We start from the raw sequence: 23,404 nt of genomic DNA on the forward strand, positions 1-23,404 counted from the left end.
ACTTGGCAACCCCCAGCCACTGACTAGTGGGGCCCACCCCCTAATTAACAGTTTAGTTAACCTAAATTAGACACTGATAGGTGGGCCCAGTAGTTTAATAACTGAATTTAGATTAGTTTGAACCCTGTTTAACCCACTAACTATGACAGGTGGGTCCCCCATGTCAATTTGACCAGTCAACCGAGCTGTTGGCTGCTGACGTCACTCATACGCCATGCGGACGTCATATTCCATTTCTGTTAATATATTTAATTCCAGAAAATGTTTAAACCTTTAGAAATTCATAGTAATTAAACCGTAACTCCGATGAAAATGTTTTCTATATGAAAGTTGCTCAGAAAAATACAACGAATCCGAATACGCGGTCCATTCATCTGTCACATGCCCCTAGCATGATGAACTTGGAACTTTCCCCCTCTTTTCCTTTGTCCGGAATCCGCCTAACGCTGGGAATTCATCCTCGGATGTTTCCCCCTTTCATCTGCAACGTGTAGTACCGCGTTTGGGCACACCTAGCATCGTTCTTGCATGTCATGCATCGATATGCATTTGTTTGCATGGTATTCATTGTTTCTTCCCCCTCTTCTCTCCGGTAGACTACGAGACCGACGCTGCTGCTGCCCAGTTCGACACGGAGTTGACGACCCCTCTCCTTGCCAGAGCAACCAGGCAAGCCCCCCCTTGATCACCAGATATCGCCTATTCTACTCTATTACTGCTTGCATTAGAGTAGTGTAGCATGTTACTACGCTTTCGTTATCCTATTCTGATGCATAGCCTGACATTGTTGCTAACCTGTTGATACCTTACCTGCAATCCTAAATGCTTAGTATAGGATGCTAGTTTATCATCATTGGCCCTACATTTCTTGTCAGTCTGCCTTGTATACTATGGGCCGTGATCACTCGGGAGGTGATCACGGGTATATACTATACATACATACATACTATACAGATGGTGACTAAAGTCGGGTCAGCTCGAAGAGTACCCGCGAGTGATTCACGATTGGGGGCTGAAGGACCTTTGTCCGACGGCCTCTTTGAGGCGGAGCGACAGGGCAGGTTGAGACTACCTGGTTGAGAGGTGGGCCTGGCCCTGGTCGGCGTTCGCGGATACTTAACACGTTTAACGAGATCTGTGTATTTGATCTGAGTCTGGCCATTTGGTCTATACGCACTAACCATCTACGCGGGAGTAGTTATGGGTATCCCGGCGTCGTGGTATCAGCCGAAGCACTTCGTGACATCAGCGACTGAGTGGCGCGCGCCGGATTGGACTGGAACGCCACTAGGCTAGGTCTGCTTCCGACCGCCCATGCAACGTGCAGGTGTGCTCAGGGCGATGGGCCCAGACCCCTGTGCGCTTAGGTTTAGACCGGCGTGCTGACCTCTCTGTTATGCCTAGGTGGGGCTGCGACGTGTTGATCTTCTGCGGCCGGGCATGACCCAGAAAGATGTGTCCGGCCAAATGGGATCAAGCGTGTTGGGTTATGTGGTGCACCCCTGCAGGGAAGTTAATCTATTTGAATAGCCGTGATCTTCGGTAACAGGACAACTTGGAGTTGTACCTTGACCTTATGACAACTAGAACCGGATACTTAATAAAACACACCCTTCCAAGTGCCAGATACAACCCGGTGATCGCTCTCTAATAGGGCGACGAGGAGAGGATCGCCCGATAGGATTATGCTATGCGATGCTACTTGGAGATGCTACTTGGAGGACTTCAGTCTACTCTCTTCTACATGCTGCAAGACGGAGGCTCCCAGAAGCATAGTCTTCGATAGGACTAGCTATCCCTCTCTTATTCTGGCATTCTGCAGTTCAGTCCACTGATATGGCCTCCTTACACATATACCCATGCATATGTAGTGTAGTTCCTTGCTTGCGAGTATTTTGGATGAGTACTCACGGTTGCTTTCTCCCCCCCCCTTTTCCCCCTTTCCTTTCTTTCTGGTTGTCGCAACCAGATGTTGGAGTCCAGGAGCCAGGCGCCACCGTCGACGACGACCCCTACTACACAGGAGGTGCCTACTACTACGTGCAGCCCGCTGACGACGACCAGGAGTAGTTAGGAGGATCCCAGGCAGGAGGCCTGTGCCTCTTTCGATCTGTATCCCAATTTGTGCTAGCCTTCTTAAGGCTAACTTGTTTAACTTATGTCTGTAGTCAGATATTGTTGCTTCCGCTGACTCGTCTATGATCGAGCACTTGTATTCGAGCCCTCGAGGCCCATGGCTTGTATTATGATGCTTGTATGACTTATTTATGTTTTAGAGTTGTGTTGTGATATCTTCCCGTGAGTCCCTGATCTTGATCGTACACGTTTGCGTGCATGATTAGTGTACGATTGAATCGGGGGCGTCACAATACCAAGAGTCGTCCCCGTGACCGTTTGGAACCTGCCTTCGATGGAGGGGCGTGGCAACGGGCGCGGTTGGGTTACCCACGTCCGTATTGATGGGAATCCCGGAATAAGGGGAACACGATCTCTGCTTCGACAAGACGTGCCAAGGAAACCGCCTCGCTAAACGCGCTGAGATGGAACAATAAAAACAATTTGAAGGCTTGGTAGTGGTGTGACGTTACGCCACAAAATACGTCAGCAGATTGAACTTGTGTAATATTATTCTCTCTACGGTTGTATGTGGAATTTATTTTGCAGAGCCGGACACTATCCTGGTGTTCACCATCTTCTATAAATTATTCGGAGGAGGAACCTGCCTTGCAATGCCGAAGACAATATGCGCGCCGGACTCGTCGTCATTGAAGCCTGGTTCAGGGGCTACTGAGGGAGTCCCGGACTAGGGGGTGTCCGGATAGCCGAACTACCATCATCGGCCGGACTCCAAGACTATGAAGATACAAGATTGAAGACTTCGTCCCGTGTCCGGATGGGACTTTCCTTGGCGTGGAAGGCAAGCTTGGCTATACGGATATGTGGATCTCCTACCTTTGTAACCGACTCTGTGTAACTCTAGCCTTCTCTGGTGTCTATATAAACCGGATGGCTTTAGTCCATAGGACGAACAACAATCATACCATAGGCTAGCTTCTAGGGTTTAGCCTCCTTGATCTCGTGGTAGATCTACTCTTGTAACCCACATCATCAATATTAATCAAGCAGGACGTAGGGTTTTACCTCCATCAAGAGGGCCCGAACCTGGGTAAAAACATCGTGTCCCCCGTCTCCTGTTACCATCCGCCTAGACGCATAGTTCGGGACCCCCTACCCGAGATCCGCCGGTTTTGACACCGACACTCGATCTATGCCAACCCAACAAACACCTTCGGAGACACCTGTAGAGCACCTTTATAATCACCCATTTACGTTGTGATGTTTGGTAGCACACAAAGTGTTCCTCCGGTATTCGGGAGTTGCATAATCTCATAGTCTGAGGAACTTGTATATGTCATGAAGAAAACAATAGCAAATAAACTGTTACGATCATAATGTTAAGCTAACGGATGGGTCATGTCCATCACATCATTCTCCTAATGATGTGATCCCATTCATCAAATGACAACACATGTCTATGGTTAGGAAATATAACCATCTTTGATTAACGAGCTAGTCAAGTAGAGGCATACTAGGGACTATATGTTTTGTTTATGTATTCACACATGTACTAAGTTTCCGGTTAATACAATTCTAGCAGGAATAATAAACATATATCATGAATGAAGGAAATAAATATAACTTTATTATTGCCTCTAGGGCATATTTCCTTCACGGACGTGTCCTCCGCACCCTTAGTGAGAGTGTTGTGTGTTGCTCTTTCATGCACACATGCCCGCACGGTTTGGCCCGATGCCCTCGCTACCGCCACACTTCTTCTTAACATCCGGCCTTGCAACCTCATCATCTCTTGTTAGGGTCTCCTCCATCCTATGATGATCTTCACGTCTTTGGTTGCTTGTGTTACCCTAACATTATAGCTACAGCTCCGCATAAACTTGCGCCTCGGTCTCTCGCTTGTCTCTTTCTTGGCTACCAACCTGACACCAAAGGCTTTCGCTGCTACGACCCCGTCTCTCATTGTGTGTTTGTCTCGCGGCATGTTTACTTTGATGAGATTGTCTTCCCTTTTGAGCAGGTATCTTCGACAACGTCCTCGTCTTCGGAGACCCCTCCTTGTTGGCCGCATGGCGCTCTTGCATTTCCTGCACCGCGGCCGCATGCTCCTCCCGTGGCCCGTTCGGTTCCCTCGACAGGACCTCCTTCGCCGGCTATGGTGGAACTGGCCTTGACCCACCAGATCAAGAGGTGCCGAACCCGTCTCCGCTAGCTTCGGCACCAGCCTTTGTAGGTGGGTCGGCCCCTTCATCACCGTCCACGACCGAGCTCTCGGCCGTCTCCTCCATCGCGGCGTCGCCATATGCAGCACCCCTGGCGATCTCACATGCGTCCACGCCGGCTGCGGCCTCGCCCGTCGGCTCATCATCGCCCTCCGCGGTCTCACCCGCGGATCCACCTTCGCCCCCCGCGGCCTCGCCCGCGATCTCATCACCGCCTTCTGCGGTCTCACCTGTGGCCTCGACCGCCGCCTCATCGCCTGCGGTCTCCTCCACGGCCACGCCATCATCGTCTTCCGCACCCACAACTGCAGCTCTGCCTCGACGATGGCCTCGACCCCCGCCTCCGCCGCCTCATCACTCTACGGTGACGCGTGCTAAAGACGGGATTCATCAGCCGAACCCCCACTACCACAACCTCAGTGTCACGGACATCTCCCCAGTACCACGCTTCGTGCGCTCTGCATTGAGAGACCCGCACTGGCTCGCGGCCACGCGTGTTGAGTATGATGCTCTTGTCGCCAACAGGGCCTAGACATTGGTGGTGCTGCGAAACCTGAGAGCAGTGAGGAATGCTGCAATGCGTTGATACAGAAGAAACCTGAGAGCACTGGCTCGCGGCCACGCGTGTTGAGTATGATGCTCTTGTCGAGCTGATCATGTCGCCATGCTTCTTCTGTATGTTGATGATATTGTCATCACCGTCTCTCGCACGGATTTACTTCACTGTCATCGTTGGCTGCCTTGGTTCTGAGTTTCGGCTGAAGGATTTGGGCGCGTTGTACTTCTTCCTCGGCATTAATGTGCGACATGATGCCTCCGGATTTTTTTCTTCATCAAGGACAGTATGCTCTTGATCTCTTAGATCGTGCTGGCATGACCGACTGCAAACCTAATGCTACTCCTGCCAAGGCCAAGCCGAAGCTCTCTGCCACCGCTGGACGGCCTACCACTGACACCGCTCTCTACCGCAGTATTATTGGTGCTCTTCAGTACCTCACGCTCACTAGACCAGACATTCAGTTTGCCATGCAGCAAGTTTGCTTGCACATGCACTCGCCTTGTGATGTTCACTGGTCTCTGGTCAAGCGCATTCTCCGGTATCTTCGTGGCACACCGACCTATGGCCTTCGTCTTCGTGCCTCCGCCTCCACTGAGCTTTTTACCTACACTGATGCGGATTGGGCTGGCTGTCCTGACATCGACGATCCACGTCGGGATATTGTGTCTTCTTCGGTGACTCTCTCGTCTCATGGTCCTCTAAGCGGCAGCCCACCGTCTCCCGCTCGAGTGTTAAGGCCGAGTACCGTGCCGTCGCCAACATTGTTGCTGAGACGTGTTGGCTGCGTCAACTACTTGGTGAACTTCAGGTCACAATCCCGAAAGCTACGATGGTTTTCTGTGATAATGTTTCGGCCACCTACCTCTCGGCCAATCCAGTGCAGCATAAGCGCACTAAGCACATTGAACTTGACGTTCACTTCGTCCGCGAGAAGGTACAGTTGGGTCAGATCCGTGTTCTTCATGTACCAACCACCCAACAGTTCATCGACATTATGGCCAAAGGGCTTCCAACCGATGCATTCCAGGAGTTCCGTTCTAGTCTTTGCATCGCCGACGGCGACGCTTCAACTGCGGGGGTAGGGGGGGTTGTTGAACGTGACATATATGTATTTTCATACAATTAATCTTTCTATAATCTCTAGCCTTGTATAGTTGACTTCTAGAGATATGATATGATTAGTTGGCTTGTCACGCAAAACATCATGTGTATATATTGTGACCAACTCTGAGAAATACAATTTAGTTGCATCTCACATCTTTTCTACAGGTAGGACGAGCGACGACAATGGCCCTGTCGGCAGCCTCGAAGGTCGATGCCTAGGAGGTTGCCATTTGATACTTAATTTAGATTTCGCGTATTTTTATCTAATATATCAACCTCGTTAAATTTGACAAGTTTGCATGTGATATATCGAAGAGTCAATTACACCACTGGTGTCACAACTTGGCGTGAAAAGTCAGTTTAGTGCTTAAACTTGCGGCATACATTGAACTGGTGGCACAACTTGGATTTGACGTGCATATACGGTGCAAATCACGTTTCTATACGAACACAGTGCTGATTAGGCGCGCCTACATGGCATGGGCCCGCTGTCAGGGACAGGGTGACGAGGAGGACGTGTGCCTGCTTATCTTGCAAAAGAAAAACCTTAGAATTTTTTTCATTTTTCTCACAGATGAAGCTGTGCGGGGTCCATCTGTCAGCAACCCACATCATTTTGCAAAAATTGTCGCCAATGGGATTCAATCCCGTGCTGCAGGAGCAAATGCCACACCAGTACAGCCGTCAATGTTCCTTATGATAAAATTGATATGTGATATATATAAACTTTTTATATCTTAAGAGGAACGGAGTCACAGCAGCCCATTTTGCACTGTTATTTAAAAACACTTTACAAATACATGATTATTGTAACAATGTGCTATAAATAAAATAAATTTCAAAATAACAATGAACACTTTTATATACTACATAAATATTTTTAATTATATAGATAAGTTTTAAATAATACTTGAATATTTTTATAACATAATATTATTCTATATTATTACTATGTATCACATAAGAATATAATTTATATGTATTCTATAAATTCCTACAAAAAGTAACACGGCTGGGTGGTGCGGTGGCCACTCACACCGGATGCCCAGATATTGCTGCTTGGAATCCCAGCCAGCTATTTTTACACTATACGTGTAAAAAAATTACACTATACAGATATATGTTTCTTAAAGCATGAAAACTTGTATATACTGCATGAATAGTTTGGTAAAACTGTGAATATTTAAAATTTATATAAGAACTTATGAAAAATATATAGAAAACTAAAAACTTTCTTAAAGCATGGACGCTTTTATATACTTACATGATTTTTTTAAACCGTGAACATTTTTAAACTTATAAAAGCATTTACTAAAATATAGTATAAAAATACAAACTTTTTTGAAGCATCAATACTTTTGTATATTACATTAATATTTATTTAAAACTGTGACAAAAATTGAACTAATATAAGCATTTATTGTGTATATATTTTTATTCAACATGCAAATTATTACATGAACAGTTCTTTATCTATAATTTAATTATTTGGATAATGTTAAATTAATAAATGATTGTTTCATAATTTAATTTAATTTATTAATATGTATATTATTTATAACGTGCGATTATAATTTACAAATATCCTATAAATTCGTAAAAGAACAGTGTAAAATGGGTTGTAGGGACTGTAGCCCGCATAATATTCCAAGAACATATAGGGGCAGCATTCAGTTGTTTCATGAATTTGTCCTCGCTCAAGCGGTTAGCCGCGCGCAGCTGTGAGCTACAGGACAGCGGTTTGAATCCTTGCAGATGGCATTTTTTAAATTATTTTTGAGACAGTGACAAGTGGACCCTTGCGGCCGTGGCAAGAGCTTTTTGGTGAGGAAAAATTTCCGAGGTTTTTTTGTGCAAAATAGCAGGCCACACGTCCTCTTTGCCTCGCTGACAGCGGGCCCATACCACATTGGCATGCCTAATCAACACCCTCTTCGTATAGAAACATAATTTGCACCGTATATACACGCCAAATCTATTTTGTGGCACCAGTTCAATGTATGCCACAAGTTTTAGCACTAAACTGACTTTCCGTGCCAAGTTGTGGCACCAGTGGTGTAATTCACTCTATATCGAACTAGACTATATTCTGTCTAGATTTCGTGTTTGAAATATTTGAAACGAAAGAATTTTGATGGCTAACTTTGGATGACCCGTGTCGGCGAACGTTTGGAGGCGTCCTGTCGATGAAATAATAGCCTTGGATAAGCCAGCGGTACACACGCCAGCAGGGTGGGCCGCTGCGCTGTCTTCCCTTTGACTAGCGACGACGCGATCACAGCCTGCAAATCACAAAGCCTGTCGGTCGGCAATCGCATGCGCGATGCCGCTCCGTCTACGCACAGACCGATCATATGCGCCGATCGATCGATCGATCGATCGACACTGCACGCCATTCATTGAACGCGGGCAGCGGGAGGATCAGCCGGAGCACACGCCGTCCCTGTTGCGCTACATCGACCGCGTGTCAGCCCAGCACGGAGCAAAAGGGCGGGGGGCCGAAGAACCCGACGGTGCTGTTCCCCTCTCGGGCCTCTCGCCGGCCCGCCCGCCCGCCCGGACCCCGGTGAAAACCACGAGTCCTCACTGTGCCTGTGCCGCCGCATGGCGTACTACGTCGACGCGGACGTGGATCATGAGCGTAGCTTTTTCCCCTGATTCCCTTGTAACCTAAAGCGGCGGTGCGTTGCAGCGCCGTTGTTACGGCGGGAGGGGGCACACCGCGGTTAAAGCAGGCAGGCGGTGGCCATCATCTGTCCGTCGCCACTTTTTTGCTGGACGTTTTGCTGCAAAAAATCATCGGGCCTTTGACCGCTCGCTCGTCTTTGGCTGTCCATCCCCGACCGTAGGGTCAATCGGTCACGCACAATGCACATGTACTGGCCGCGGTACGGTAGAAATCACATATTTGACCTGAGGCAGAAATCAATTCACAAACTGACCTGCTTTCAAAAAAATTTCACTCTGCTGACCCTTTCGTGTGGCGCCCGACAGCTGGGCGTCGCACCCTACTGTGCAGCGCCCATCACTTAGGCGCCACACTTCCTGCCAGCGTGGCAGCCCTGGTCCAGCTGCGGCCCCACACGCACCTGTGCAGCGCCTAAGTCTTAGGCGCCACACATGTAATGTGCAGCGCCTAGCTCGTGGGCGCTGCACAGTCTGTGTTCCACTTGGGCTGGCCCCACCCTCTCTCCCCTCCCACCCCCACCCCACACACCCCCACCCCACCCAAACCCTAAGGCTTGCGGCCCTCCTCTCTTCCCCTCTCCCCCCCTCTCAAATCCTTCTCAAATCTTGCAAATCCGAAGTATTTGACCGTGGATTTCGAAGCCAACCCCTCCCTTAAGGTAATCTCCTCCCATCCCCTCGTTTTCATCCATAGAAATTGTCACATTTGCTCAAATCTTGCTAGTTTGGGGGAAACCCTAGTTTTGACTTGGATTTGCAAATTTGTGTTGAATGATGTTATGTTTCTTTGCTAACTTGGGTTGGTTAAGCTTCCATAGTATGCTAGGGTTAGGGTTATGTGTGTTTGATGTTGGTGTTAGGGTTATGCTATGGTTATGGTTGTTTTATATGTTAGGGCATATGTGTGCAAATATTTTTCTTAAGTATTTACTTGATATATGTGTGTTTTTGATTATTGTAGGGATGGGGAGAACATGTGTTTATGTTCATCATGTGGATAGAGAGGCCTTTTTGAAAGGCAATGTTGAGACGGACCCGAATGAGCTTGACATGGTGTTTGAGAGTAGTCCTAGCTATGCGGAGCTTTTGGAACAAGTGAGGAAAGATTTGAATTGGACGGACCCAAGTGACGTTGTTGAGTTCGAGGGAAGGCATAATGTTGGTTTTGGAATGCACATCCGTTGGAAGACAATGCGTGTGAACTCCGAGCAACGTTGGGTTGCATACAAGGAGACGGTTGCCGAATCTCTAGACAAGGCTCTTGAGTTATTTGTCTCCAAGAAGGTTGAGTCTACTTTGAATTTAGACTTGAACCGGAACCCCTCCCCGTTGGTTGCTAGCACTCCCCCACCCATGAACCAAGATCAAATGAGTGAACCTCAATTCACGCAACAAGATTGGCCAACATTGAGCCCGACTCCAAACAACCAAAATGAAGGTTTTGAAGAGGAGAATGATGAGTACGAGGAGGATGACAACGAAGTTGACCTCCATGACAACAATGTGGGTGATCTCGACCAATATCATGTGCAAGAGACAATGGATCAATCCATCCCTTTTTCCCGTGCATATGCATCAGACTCGGATGACGATGGTCCCGATGAAGAAGTTGATGAGGAGGGGTTCACGCCGAAGGAGGCCGAAGCATTCAAGAAGGTATTCGGGCAGGATCACAAGACACCATTGTTCAAGGATCTTAGTCTCGCGGATGAAGCCGTTATGGATGGTGGCAAATGCATATCTCTTGGAGCTAGGCCAAGTTCTCACCGTGATTTGGAAGACGGCAAGAACGGGATATATCCCGGTTGTGAGTTTCAATCCTTCTTGGAATTGAAGATGTGGCTCGACAACTACTCGGTTACACATTATCGTCCACATAAAGTGGCCAACTCGGATGTTAATGTGCGTTACACGGTCAAATGTGAAGTGCCAACATGTCCATGGATTGTGCGTGCAAGGCCATGGAAAGGAGGTCCCACTTGGCGCATAGTGAGTTGTCTACCAACTCACATGTGCCGGCACAAGAATGCGGATGGCAAGCTTGTGCACCAACAACACAGACAACTCACGTCCGAATTCATTGCTTACAGGCTGTCCAACCAAATATCCACACTTCCAATAATGAGCATCAAGAGTGTCATTGACCTTGTGAAAGCCATCTTTCATTACAAGGTGAAGTATGGCAAGGCATGGAAGGCGAAGCAAGCCGCATTCAAGATGTTGTATGGCAATTGGGAGGAAGCATACAACCGACTCCCTAGGTTGTTGTTAGCTATGGCCGCCACAAACCCAGACATGGTTCACGTGGTTGAGCCTCATGGGCACCAAACTTTGATTCATAACGGGAGGACCGTCCGAGTATTTGGCCGTGCATTTTGGGCCTTTGAGCAATGCGTGAGGGCTTTTGAGCATTGTCGGCCCGTCATCGCCATTGATGGCACGTTCTTGACCGGACAATACAAGGGCACTTTATTGGTTGCAATAGCAAGTGATGCCAATAACCGGATGTTGCCTTTGGCTTTCGCTTTGGTTGAGGTGGAGAACAATGATAACTGGGAGTGGTTCTTGCGTCCACTGAGAACAAGGGTATTACCGGCTGAAAGGGAAATTTGTGTCATATCGGATCGCCATGCTGAAATTCTAAATGCGGTGGTGATTGACATTCCCGGACATAGAAAGTTGCATCATCGATGGTGCATGAGGCACTTTTGTGCAAACTTCTATAGGGCATGTGGTATCAAGGAGTTGGCCGATGATCTTCAGGATTGTTGTCTCGCTTTCACCAACAAGCGGTTTTCCACATTGTTCAATGCATTGATCAGACACAAGAAACTTGACCCCGGCGGTCAGGAGTTTCTCAATAAGAACATTGCCGAAAGGAATATGTGGGCACGTGCTTTCGATGAAGATGGCCGGAGGTACGGTCAAATGACAAGCAATATGGCAGAATGCTTCAATAAGGTGCTCAAGGGTGTATGTGCATTACCCGTGATGGCAATAGTTCAATACACATTTGACAAGATGAATGAATACTTTTTGAAGCACTCAATGGAGACTGATAAGCAGATTGCTGGTGAGAACAAGGATAAGCACAAGTACAATTTCCCACCAAAGGTTGAAGAATGGTTGGAATTTCAATCACGAAAGGCAGACTCCGAAGAAGCTGTTCTATATGACGACAACGAGTGGAAGTATGAGGTGAAAGAGCCCGGAGGAACCACAAATGATGGCCGCCAGCACGGAGGCCGGGCTTTCAAGGTCTCCCTAACACGGTGTGATTGCAGCTGCATGAGGCCGTCTTTGCTTCATCTCCCATGCTCGCACTTGTTAAATGCATCCCGGGTTAGGAATGTGGACGTCAATCACCCTCTAACCGTGAGGGAGTCCTAGTTCTCAAACATGACGGTAAAGAAGACATGGACTCCACGGTTCCAGCCATACTTGGACCAATCACAATGGCCGGAGTATCATGGAGTTCAACTATGGCCGGACCCGGAATTGAAGGTCGTTAGCCGGGGAAGACGTAAGACTAAGCGTCTTAGAGGTGACATGGACGGATGGGGCCGTGGTGGCGGTGGAGAATACGGCACCGGCCAATTCCAAGAGCCTCATGAGGAATCCCGTTGTGGAGGCTGCAGTAATGGGGGACACAACACAAGAACTTGTCCCAAACCAAGAAAGAGATCAAAGAAAAATGGTTCAAGCACAAGCCAAGCAAATGATAGCCAACCAAGTGAACCAAGGGGTAGCCAACCAAGTCAAACAAGTGGTGGAGTGCCAAACCACTCAAATCAAACAAGTCAACGAGGAACTAGGCAACAAAGAGGGAGTCAACTTGGTCTTAGAAGAGGTCGTGGTGGTGGTAGAGGCCGTGGTGAAGGTCTTGGCCATGGTGATGGTTCTGGCCGTGGTGGTGGTAGAGGTCGTGGTGATGGTCTTGGCCGTGGTGATGGTCTTGGCCGTGGTGGTGGTAGAGGTCGTGGTGATGGTCTTGGCCGTGGTGCTGGTAGAGGCCGTGGTGGTGGTGGTGGTAGAGGCCGTGGTGGTGGTGGTAGAGGCCGCGGTGGTGGTGGTGTAGGCCGTGGTGCTGGTGGAGGCCGTGGTGGTGATCTTGGCCTTGGCGGCGGCCGTAGTGGAGGAATGTTCTCTTGGCTCAATGGACCATTACCGTATGCTAGGGTTAGGGTTATGTGTGTTTGATGTTGGTGTTAGGGTTATGTTGGTCTTAGGGTTGTGTTCATTGTTAAGTGGGGGTTAGGGTTGACCAATAATTCTCTGTTTTGTAGGCATGGCTTCATCCGGTTCCATGACGAGGCCACCGTGTGCTAACTAAGAAGACATGCCGAACAAGTGGGAGGACGCATCTTTGGACAAGGTGAAGGAGAAAGATGTCAACATCCCGCAATGTTGGTGTGCAGATGTTTGCAAGGTGAAGGTGTCCACCGACCGAAAGAAAGCATGGACGGAAGGGCGGAGATATTTTGTATGCCCGAACTATGCTTATGATCGTGCACTTCCAACTAACGCCTATGACCAACCACCGGTAAGCTCGATAAGTAAAATGTTACTCTGAAATGTGTGTCAACACTAACAACAAATTTTTATGCAGTCACCGCCTCCTCTATGCAAGTACTTCACGTGGATAGATCTTGAAGTGCCAGAAGATGTGAAAGAGGACCAATACGCAGATTGTCTTAGGCGGCAACGGAGGTTCGAAGAATCGTTTCGAAGGGGCTTGGAGGAAGAGCGTCGTCAGAAGGAGAGGATGGAGCGGAAGAAATGAGAGGAGGAGAGGGCACGCCAAGCGAAACTTGCTCGTGAGGAAGAGAGGGCAAGAAATCTTGCAAAGGCTCGCGAGGCGCAAGAGGAGGACTCGGCACGTGACAAGAAGGGGAAATGGCCTCGCTCTACTCAGTAGGGACTTCGCTTCGGTGCACTCCTCGTCAACTATCTTCTAATGAATGTGTTGTGAAGTTGTGAGGGCATGTGAGATGTTGGTGAACCATGTCGTACTAACGTTTGAATTATCTTAAGTTATGAACATCGTCGACATAAAATTTGTGTTCGTTCATATTGCTGTGATGCTGCAGTCGTTGTAAGTATTATGGATGTAGTGGGAGTAGCCACAGGAGTAACTGTTGGCTTTCTGGATAGCCATGGCAGTAGTGCAGCGCCTAAGGGTAGGGCGCTGCACTGTACAGTGCAGCGCCTAACAGTTGGGCGCCACACAGTACAGTGCAGCGCCTAAATGTTGGGCGCTGCAGTGTTGCTATAAGCAAAACTACAGAAACAGATGCCATTTTGGGTGGGGTGCAGCAGCACTCAAATAACTAAAACATCAATAAAAGTACTATAAACTGGACATGCTAAGCAAAGAGAACTAATAACTTGAACATCACATCATTTAAGACAATTCAAGTTTGCTTCAAGTTTGCAAACACAAATACCATAACATAACCTCACAAGTTAATCAACCTCACAAGTTCATAAGTTCATCATATAACATAACCTCACAAGTTCATCAACCTAACACAAAGCACTAATGCCTTCCACGCGTGTTCCTGGTGCCACGCCTGCAGGTAATCTTCTTCTTTTTAGGAGCACGAGGCTCCTCTTCGTGCACTTCCTCCTCCGCCTGCGGCTCCGCCTCCGCCTCCTCCTCCGCCTCATCATCCAATCTAGCCATCCGCGAGGTCCCTACGACCACCTTTGGGTTGCCTCTGTTGTCATAGTCGTTGGGCGTGTACCGGCGTCTGGGCTGCCTAGGCTTGAACACATATGCGGACCGAGCTTGAGCGTCCGCCAAAGTCATGTCATCATCAAGCTCATCGCCCTATCACACAACGAAACAATATGGTGAAGGCCGATGTCGTAATCAAGTGAGAATCACATCTAAATGATTAGTCATACCTCTTGGGTGATCCCACCCTCATCATCCACATAAGCATATGAGGAACTCACATCGTCCCCCTCATGGTGAGGTGCGGGGTCTGATGGTGTACCAGACCTAGAGGCAGATGGTTCATCATATTCAGGATCACGGCAACCGAGAAGGTTCGATAACCGCCTTAACTTCTTGGCCTGACGCTGTAACATGAACAAGTGTGTAAGATATCAAACTTCGCAACATAGACTGGCTCTCATAGTGAATGCGATATGTACCTTGAGGAATGCTCGTAGTGAACCATCATCATTGCCAGTTCCAACCGGTGTCTTCTCCAGAATAGACTGGCTCTCATCAGCTGCTTTCTTGATCTCGGTGCGCTGCGGATGAGAAAAAATGAATGCGTTAGCCATTCAAACATGTGTAATACGGTCAACAGGAAAGTAAAGAGGGGAACACTTTACCACATAGTTAATCACCGGAACAGCAGGCACTCCTTGCCCTAGCCTGACATCTCTGTTGTACAAAACTCAACATCTCATAATTATCTACAAAACTAGGCATCTCATATATATCTAAAAAAATAAACAATCTAGGTTTAACTAACAAGAATCATATACTACCGGATATGACTACACATCCTCCATCACAACACCGAAAGAGTTTCCACCTAACGAATGAACACCGGATATGAACACCGGATATGACTACACATCCTCCATCACAACAAGAATCATATACTACCGGATATGACTACCAATTCTTTTGGTTGCAATGAATGTGTGCTCATTCTGAAACATCGAAAGCCTGCCTTGACCACATTTGAACAATAGCATTGCTGCCTTGTCGGCTCTCTGCATACTTGTAAAACTAAATAAAATTTTGATAGTTGTTTTCAAAGTACTTGCCATTGATGAGAAAAGGATTCCACATTTGAAGGTCAGACCAGGAAATGGCTCCTGAGATGGATGACTTATCATCTCCAATTGCAATATTACATCAAAAAACTTAATCTGGAACACTGAACGATTTTACGGAGGAAAAGAAAGGGAACGGAGGAGTTTACGTACTAGGAAGGATTGGAGATCGAATCCAAGCCTCAAAACTTTAAATCTGAGAGGGGGTGTGGGGGGGATCCGAAGGGGGCGCCGCCGCCGCCGCTCTCTGTGACAACAGAGCAACTGGAAGAACTGCCTGGGAGAGTCTGGCCCGATGCGGGCTAAGTCAACGTGCAGCGCCTAAGACACGGGCGCTACAATATACACAGTGCGGCGCCTAAGTCTTAGGCGCTGCAGTGTTGTCTGTGGGGCCAGGGCTGCCACGCTGGCAGGATGTGCAACGCCTAAGTGATGGGCGCTGCACAGTAGGGTGCGGCGCCCAGCTGTCGGGCGCCACACGAAAGGGTCAGCGGAGTGAAATTTTTTTGAAAGCAGGTCAGTTTGTGAATTGATTTAGGCCTCAGGTCAAATATGTGAAATTATCCCCGTGGTACGCGTAGTACCGTTTATCTGATGGTGGTGTAGCGCCGGCGTTAAAGGAGAAACAGTGGAGTTTTGTTCGCCGACACTTTTTCACCGCCGTCGACCCATCCGATAGAATTACCACGCACGTACGTACGTTCCAAAGGCCCGGCAAAAGCGGCACCCGTCCGTCACAAGTAGTTGCACGTCACGCGGGAAAGAGGCGACATGGTATATGAGCTGCAGTCGCCGCTGTCGTTTGATCGCTCGTTCGTTCGTTTTCAATTTTACCCCTCTCTCTAACACGGGGGGTTAGTGGCAAGGTCAGCAGGGCGTCACGCGCGAACGCAGGCGTAGCTCCTCTCGGCCCGACCGGCGCCGCGGATCGGGACACCGTCGCGACCGCGCTCGACGCAGTAAAGCCGCGCGTGTCGGCGCCACCCCTAGGCTGGTCATAGTGAGAGTAACATAGGTAGTAACATAGGTAGTAATATAGATGCCACATAAGTAAAAATGTTAATGTGGCAAGTAGTTAATGAGGAGAGAGGCAAATAGAGTAACATAATATGTTACCATCACATAGCGCTTTTCAATGCAAAATGAGTCTACAAGACAATAAATGAACATGTGTATGTTACTACACATATGACACTTCCCACTATAAGGGTAGTAACTTAGAGTAGTAACATATGACCAGCCTTATTTAACGCCCCGGCTTCCCGCCCCTCGGTCGTTTCAAACGGCTCCAAGTCCAAGATGGTGCTGCCGACACGGGGTGGTGAGCCGGAGGAGGCGGAGGTGGAGATGGACGATCAGCGCTCGCCGCCGGTCCGCGGCGCCCGGACGAGCAGGAGCCACAGCGAGGCGGAGCGCAAGCGGCGGCAGCGCATCAACACCCACCTCGCCACGCTGCGCAGCCTCCTCCCGTCGGCTTCCCAGGTGAGCTCGCTAGTTCTCATGCTCGTCATAGTTATCGTTGCGGTGATGCCAACTGAACTGAGACGGACACGTCGTTTGATGGGCGTGCGTGCGCGCAGATGGACAAGGCGGCGCTGCTCGGCGAGGTGGTGCGGCACGTGCGGGAGCTGCGGGGCGACGCAGACGGCGGGGCGGTGGCGGGGGTGGCCGTGCCGGGGGAGAGCGACGAGGTGGGCGTGGAGGAGGAGCGCTGGGACGCACGGGAGAGCGCCAAGCGCGTCAGGGCGTGGGTGTGCTGCGCCGACCGCCCGGGGCTCATGTCCGAGCTGGGGCGCGCCGTGCGCTCCGTCAGCGCCAGGGCGGTCCGCGCGGAGATCGCCACCGTCGGCGGGAGGACCCGGAGCGTCCTGGAGCTGGAGGCCGGGCAGGCGACGGACGCGTCCCGGCCGGCGCTGCACGCGGCGCTCCGAGCCGTGCTGCTCAGCCGGGAGGATCAGCTGCTCGCCGTGGAGGGCTACAAGAGGCAGCGCTTCTCGGCGCTCATCTCCCAGGGTTTAGGCAGCTAGTGACACGATGATGCTCTGTGCCAGCATGTTTAATTCACAAGCGTGTATCAACCTGTAGGATTAGTAGGCTCTTTATATATCACAGAATTAACTTTGATCTGTGTTTTCCCGTTCAGCTGGCCTTGTAATCACTGAACCATGATGTCCTTCAGGTTCTGTAATGGCAGTGTAAAAGTACAGGCACTGAGAGAAATTTAGACAAATGTCATACAGTAGCCTCTAGCTTTTAACGCATCAAACGGTTGTTGTTTGTTTGCCAGTGGTATACTGTAGAACAGAGAGTTGCTGATGCAGCACTATGAATGATAGCAGAACAGTAGCCTAGTACCGTTTGGAATCTTAGCAGTACAGAAAGTCATGAAAAGGAGGCAAGAAATATCGCTCTCAGATGACAGAAACCTCCCGATACACAAATAAACAGGAATGGAAATGAGCTACTACAATATTTGTGATGTTATGATCCAACAAAGGAAGCAGTACAGATTCAAAATAGCATTGCACAGTTTTGTTTATTTGAGTCACACATGCATCCAAAATAATTATACACTGACAAAACAAACATTACAGAGCTGTATCTTATTGTTACAATGATACATGGACATTATACAGATGTTACAACACAAGGTCTGCCAAATGTGGCACCTTTATACATTGTTTCCTTTGACTATGGTTTTGCAGTTTTACTAGCCGCCGTTTCACGATTCTAGACAGAAAACACATAGCAACTGGATTGAATTCGCTTTGTCCCGGCAGTTTACAAGCTTTGCTTTGGTGATAATGTATTGTTCGCTGTGTCGAACTTTACTCCATTGCGGTTTTATTCCTCTGCAGTGAAAGGGGTTTTTATGTCAATACAACCTGGAGCAAGTTGCAACCAATATAGCAGCAAAATGGCAGAGTAAAACCATGCTTAACCACAGGAAGCAGAGTGAACTTTACCAGAGTATAAATAATGACTGTTCATTGATCAAGACCAGGTAGACCTGTTCTTTATAGCATACTTGCTGCCACCTTCCAGCCCTGGACGGTACACTAATGTCCACTTCTCAAATGTGCAATCAATAAAGTTATAGTATCCCCCGTGAAGGTTCAAATTTCCTTCCTTCACCCTTTCCTCTATCCAAGGGTATGTTAACAAGTTCAACAGTGAGCTATTAATTGATTCCTGCATCAAACAATTTATTCAATGTAAGACAACGACGATGGTTCCTCTTCAGATAATAGGTAGAGACGGCTCTAGGTTCAACTATGTCACATGCTCGAATTTCTTGGAAACGTACATGGATCAAACATATGAAACAACTGCCATTTAGCATGCATGTAAAGACAATTTTGACGTTTAGAGCTACAAAATCACAGTATCTAATTCCAAAACTTCAATGCATATGAATTCAACCAAGAAGCATGTAATCTTGAATGCATACTACCTAGCATCTTGAGATGACATGGAATAAATAAGGCCATGCAAGAGACTAATGCACTACTCTGGAAGCAATATTTTCAGACAGTTCCTGCTTCTTGCAATCACGCATCACACTGATATGAGCAAAATCACCTTTTCACAATGTCTACATTGTGATTCGAAACTCAAATTTCCAGCTGCTGCTTCTGTGCTTAATCTTGCACTCTTGCCAAGTGAGACCCAGTCTCTGATAAAGGTTCTGTTCAATAAAAACAAACCAGGCTTGCATCATGTAAAAGTACAAATACAGAATCTCAAAAGGAGAAATGGGAAGAGCATTGTACCTAGAGCTTCGATCGTCTTTCTTACTTTTCATACTCATTAGTGCTTGGATGCCACCACAACGACTATGACCTACCACTAACACATTCGGTACCTGAGCAGAGGAAGACAATTGTCTCAATACCGGATACTTCACTACAAATGATCTGTCATGTGCATGGGAGGAAAGAAAAATGAAAGACATATAAAGAAGGATTCTTGCCTGAAGTGAGTTGACAGCAAACTCTAGTGCCGCAGTAGTCTCTGAAGCTCCATGCTTATATTGCAGCATTATTTACTATCAGAACTTCCACAATAGAAACTGCATTGCTTTAAAGTTTAACAGAGCATAAAGATATGTTAAATTAGTAATACCTCGTATGGTGGTACCAAATTTGCCACATTACGGACAGTGAATGCATCACCAGGCTGAAGCCCCAAAATACTGGTAGGGCAGACCCTGGAGTCAGCACAAGCAACCACCATGAACTGGACACAGGAACATGAAATCAAAAGTAATACAAATAAGGATCAATACTGTGAAAACTACGAAGACTTGGAATTAACATTACAATGCTATACCTCTGGTGTTTGCTGCTCAGCAAGTTTTTGATAATTGGTAAAATTTTCCCTGACCACAGTTACAGATACAACAATGTCAATACACAAAGATATTAATCTAACATCTGAAAACGAATTATTCATTATGTACTGCATGATCGACTTACACGTAGTTTCGTTGCTTGAAGTCTGTGAACCTTGCTTTCAGTTGACTGAATGGATCATATCCCCCATCTACCTCATCTACAGTATCATGTTTAAAATCTAAAAGTTGCCGGGTTAAGCTAGAATGATCTCCTGAGGCCTTTGTAGTACATGAGAATTCACTCCTGCAGATGGTATATACTTTTAGTATGGTGATACATAATATGATACAACAGAGTGTTCCCCGTTGGATAAATCGAAGATTTAATATCAAGTGGGCAAATCGTAAAACACGGTGTTTTCCAGCAGTATGTTAAGTTTACAAACTGTCCATTTCAGGCATACTGCATTGCTACTATGTTGGCATTTCATTTCAAAAATAGCACTACACAGTTGTGAGCATAATCCATCAACCAGCCTAGAATTCTCAACAGAACAAAACATGCGCACCAATGCTATATATAACTGAGCGAAAAGGAAATGGCATTTCTTCAACCGATAGCATAAAGGGCTAGGTTGGAACTAGTCATTAGCATATTGGCAATACGAACCCATGAGCCATGACCAACCATCTCAAGATGTATTTAAAAGTGCTATAGTACAGCCCAGGGCAGTATTGAACTGTGTCCATCCATTTACCGTAGTGTTTCCCATCGGAAAACAGTACCACTAATTACAATTTGAATCAATATATCAGTGAGACATGAAACATTAACCAAAGTTGCATAATTACACCACTGCCTTCCTTAAAAAAGAATCGCACATGCCGAGATTTATTGTTCCCCAATTTTGGATCTCTTTCGATCTTCCATAACACTGACGAAATATGAAGAACAGAGCCATTAACATTAAACTACTGACAGTGAGAATTGAGAAACCAGCTAAATTAACCCGTAAAGACACTTGCATGCAAGCTACAGAGCTAGGCAGCCAGAAACACAGCAGCTCCACATAAACATACAGACACTACTCTAAAAACTTCTAATTTGTGCATGCCGTCACCACCCAGCGAGAGAAGGAGAGTAGCAAAAACATATCATAGCAGAAATTCAGAACGGCGCAGATAATTCTTCAGTCTGGCCACTCATCCAAAGCAACAAAGCTACAAAGCTCACGCTTCAGACAGGATAACCAACTCACCGTCCAGATCCTCCCACCCTGAGGGCAACGCTGCGCGCCCTTGAATCACCGATCTGCCGCACCCCCAGGAAAAGCCACGAATCAGCAAAATGGAACCGCGGAAGCCCCGGAAATGGGAAGGCGGGGGAGTCTCACTCACCGAAACGGTGCCGGGGCTCCGGCCGGGGCCGGCGGCGCAGGGGGCCGGCGCGAGGGGGCGGCACGGGGAGGCGGGCCGGAGGAGACTGGGGGCCATGTGGTGTGGACGGGTAGGCGCCAGGGGTCGTGGGGGTCTCGGGCATTTGAGGAGGGGCGGCGATGGCCGAGGCTTTTACGGGGGCGCCGAGGAGGGGTCGACGGCGATGCGACGGAGAAACCGAGGCCCGGGCGGCGCGGCGCGGAGGTGCGGAATAAATTAGGGTCGTTGGGCCGTTGAGCGGCGGAAGCGTCGATGGTTAGATTAGTGGAGTAGGAGTGTACAGCTGTACGAGTGTGCTGGGGGTGACGTCTTGGACGGTTGTCCCTTGGTTTGCTCTGATGGGAAGATCCTGGCCGTCGGATTCCGCAGAAGTTGGAGTGGGTGCCGTGCGAGGCTTCGCGACTTTTTTGGTTCCTGGGCCCACGGCCACGGGCCATCCATGGCTTATCGATTTTTTTTTTGACGGGACCACGGCTTATCTTTTTTTTTTCTTTCGAAAAGGGAGCATGGCTTATCGAGTTGCCCCTGTCGACGCATCATCAACAGTTGAATAATCGGGCTGTGTCCATTGGAATACTGGATCACTGTCTTGTCAACCTACCCTACGTGTACTATGTTAATGTTGGTTTGTACAAACTTACTGCCTGTTAATGTTGAAAAGATAAACATTAACTCGGAGTAGTTAGCGATCGACACTCATTAGCAACGTACTAGTATGATCATTACTTGTTGGCAAAAGGAGCAGATGGGTTCGTGTATCTTCCAGTAAACAGCATGGATGCTAGCTTGATCAAGCAACGCGAGAAGGGAACGAAACTGGGCATTGGGCAGTCGGCAGTCGGGCGAAGCCAGACAAGCATGCGATCAATTGCGACGCAGAGAGAAGTCTCTGAACCGAACATGACAACATTTCTTGATCAAACACAAGCTTAGTTAGCACGCTCACCGGCGAGGTCGACGGCGATGATCATCCCACACGGCGGCCCTCTGCTGGTGCTCTCTGTCGTCGTCGACAGCAGGCGGCCTTTGTTGCCACGTTGCCGGCGCCGGCGCAGGTGATCGAGCCGCCACCGCAGACGAGGCTGCTGCGCGTGTGGCGGCAGCCAAGCGGCGAGCTGCTGATCGCAAGGACCACGGGAGCATAGAACTTCAGCAGGTTCCCGGCGGAAATGGCCCCCTTAGCTGGAGGCCTGGAGCGACATGTGGGTAGAAAAACCAGCAACGAGTGGTGCGATGCGGTTCCGTGCGGTACAGTACGTGCTACGGATGGATGGATGGGTCTAGCAGGCCGGAGCGGACAGGTAGACGAAAGGAACGGGTTTGTTGGGCGCTGGCGGCGTGGACTGGACTGGACTGGACGTGTGGTGGCCGGAGGCGAGGGAGAAACCATGAACTCTCTTTAAAACTCGTGATGATTGACATGGGCCGTGCAGATAGGAACTCTGAGTCACGTACCAATCAGTCTCCACCTTTGCATACACGGCCGTTCGGACACGCAACTCCGCTTATACGTGCGCGGATTCTCTTCCTGGTCGTGGGCTCAGGAACGCTCCTCCTTTGCCATTACCAGTGAGGGATCGGTGCACGACGTGAACGAACCCGCGCACCGACGGCGAAGCGGGACGCCGGCGGTCCGGCTTGGCGAAACCACGTCGCGGCGAACGTCCATGTACGCTGGCTGGCTGCCTATGCCGCCGGTAAGCCCGCGCCCGTATCGGCTGAGCCGGGCTCGCCCTTATCCTCCAGCAAAACGGGGTGGGGGTAACGTGCGGCACGCGCGGTCCCGTACTCCCGTGCTCCGTCCCCACCAACGACGTGCGCCCGGCCCCGTGCGTCTCTGTCCCTGTGTTCCACACGGTGGTCGGCGACCAACAGCGCGGCGACGGCTCTGCGACCAAGAGCTGGCCACGTGACGAGAGCGCGAGTGCTATCCGAGGTGCTCGTTGCTCAGTGGGGAAAATGCTGTCTGGTGCGCAATGGGGTCCTTCGATTTGGATCTAGCCGAGGCGGCCAGATCTGGTTGGTGCCCTCGCCAAGGAAATGGGAGATGCCACAGGCGGAACAAGTGTACAAGAATGCTGTCGACTGAAGTACGATCTGGAGTCATCGTCGGTTCAAGATACAAGTGGCACAACTTGTTTGGTGCCCTAAAATTTTGTTTTATTTTCATTTTTTTGCGGT

At 48.7% G+C, this 23,404-nt stretch overlaps 2 protein-coding genes across 3 annotated transcripts; one reads left to right on the forward strand and one right to left on the reverse strand.

The window, feature by feature from the left end:
• The first annotated feature begins 16,704 nt into the window (after window positions 1-16,704).
• Window positions 16,705-17,680, forward strand: LOC123112252 (transcription factor bHLH30-like). Its single transcript, XM_044533201.1, has 2 exons — window positions 16,705-16,932; window positions 17,031-17,680. Exons 1-2 carry the CDS (start codon window positions 16,750-16,752, stop codon window positions 17,475-17,477), a joined length of 630 nt encoding a protein of 209 aa, XP_044389136.1. The 5' UTR covers window positions 16,705-16,749; the 3' UTR covers window positions 17,478-17,680.
• A 278-nt stretch (window positions 17,681-17,958) lies between these two features.
• Window positions 17,959-22,577, reverse strand: LOC123112251 (beta carbonic anhydrase 5, chloroplastic). 2 transcript variants are annotated; one of them, XM_044533200.1, is made up of 10 exons: window positions 21,185-21,488; window positions 21,046-21,098; window positions 19,929-20,090; window positions 19,783-19,831; window positions 19,576-19,689; window positions 19,424-19,477; window positions 19,224-19,315; window positions 19,033-19,138; window positions 18,417-18,642; window positions 17,959-18,302 (listed from the first exon to the last, which is right to left on the reverse strand). In XM_044533200.1, exons 1-9 carry the CDS (start codon window positions 21,278-21,280, stop codon window positions 18,445-18,447), a joined length of 924 nt encoding a protein of 307 aa, XP_044389135.1. In that variant the 5' UTR covers window positions 21,281-21,488; the 3' UTR covers window positions 17,959-18,302; window positions 18,417-18,444. The 2 variants fall into 2 exon arrangements, with proteins under 2 accessions (XP_044389135.1, XP_044389134.1); XM_044533199.1 differs by lacking the exons at window positions 21,046-21,098; window positions 21,185-21,488 and adding an exon at window positions 22,170-22,577.
• Between the last annotated feature and the right edge of the window lie 827 nt (window positions 22,578-23,404).

The sequence above is a fragment of the Triticum aestivum genome, chromosome 5B (genome assembly GCF_018294505.1).
Source record: "Triticum aestivum cultivar Chinese Spring chromosome 5B, IWGSC CS RefSeq v2.1, whole genome shotgun sequence".
Classification (NCBI taxonomy): domain Eukaryota; kingdom Viridiplantae; phylum Streptophyta; class Magnoliopsida; order Poales; family Poaceae; genus Triticum; species Triticum aestivum.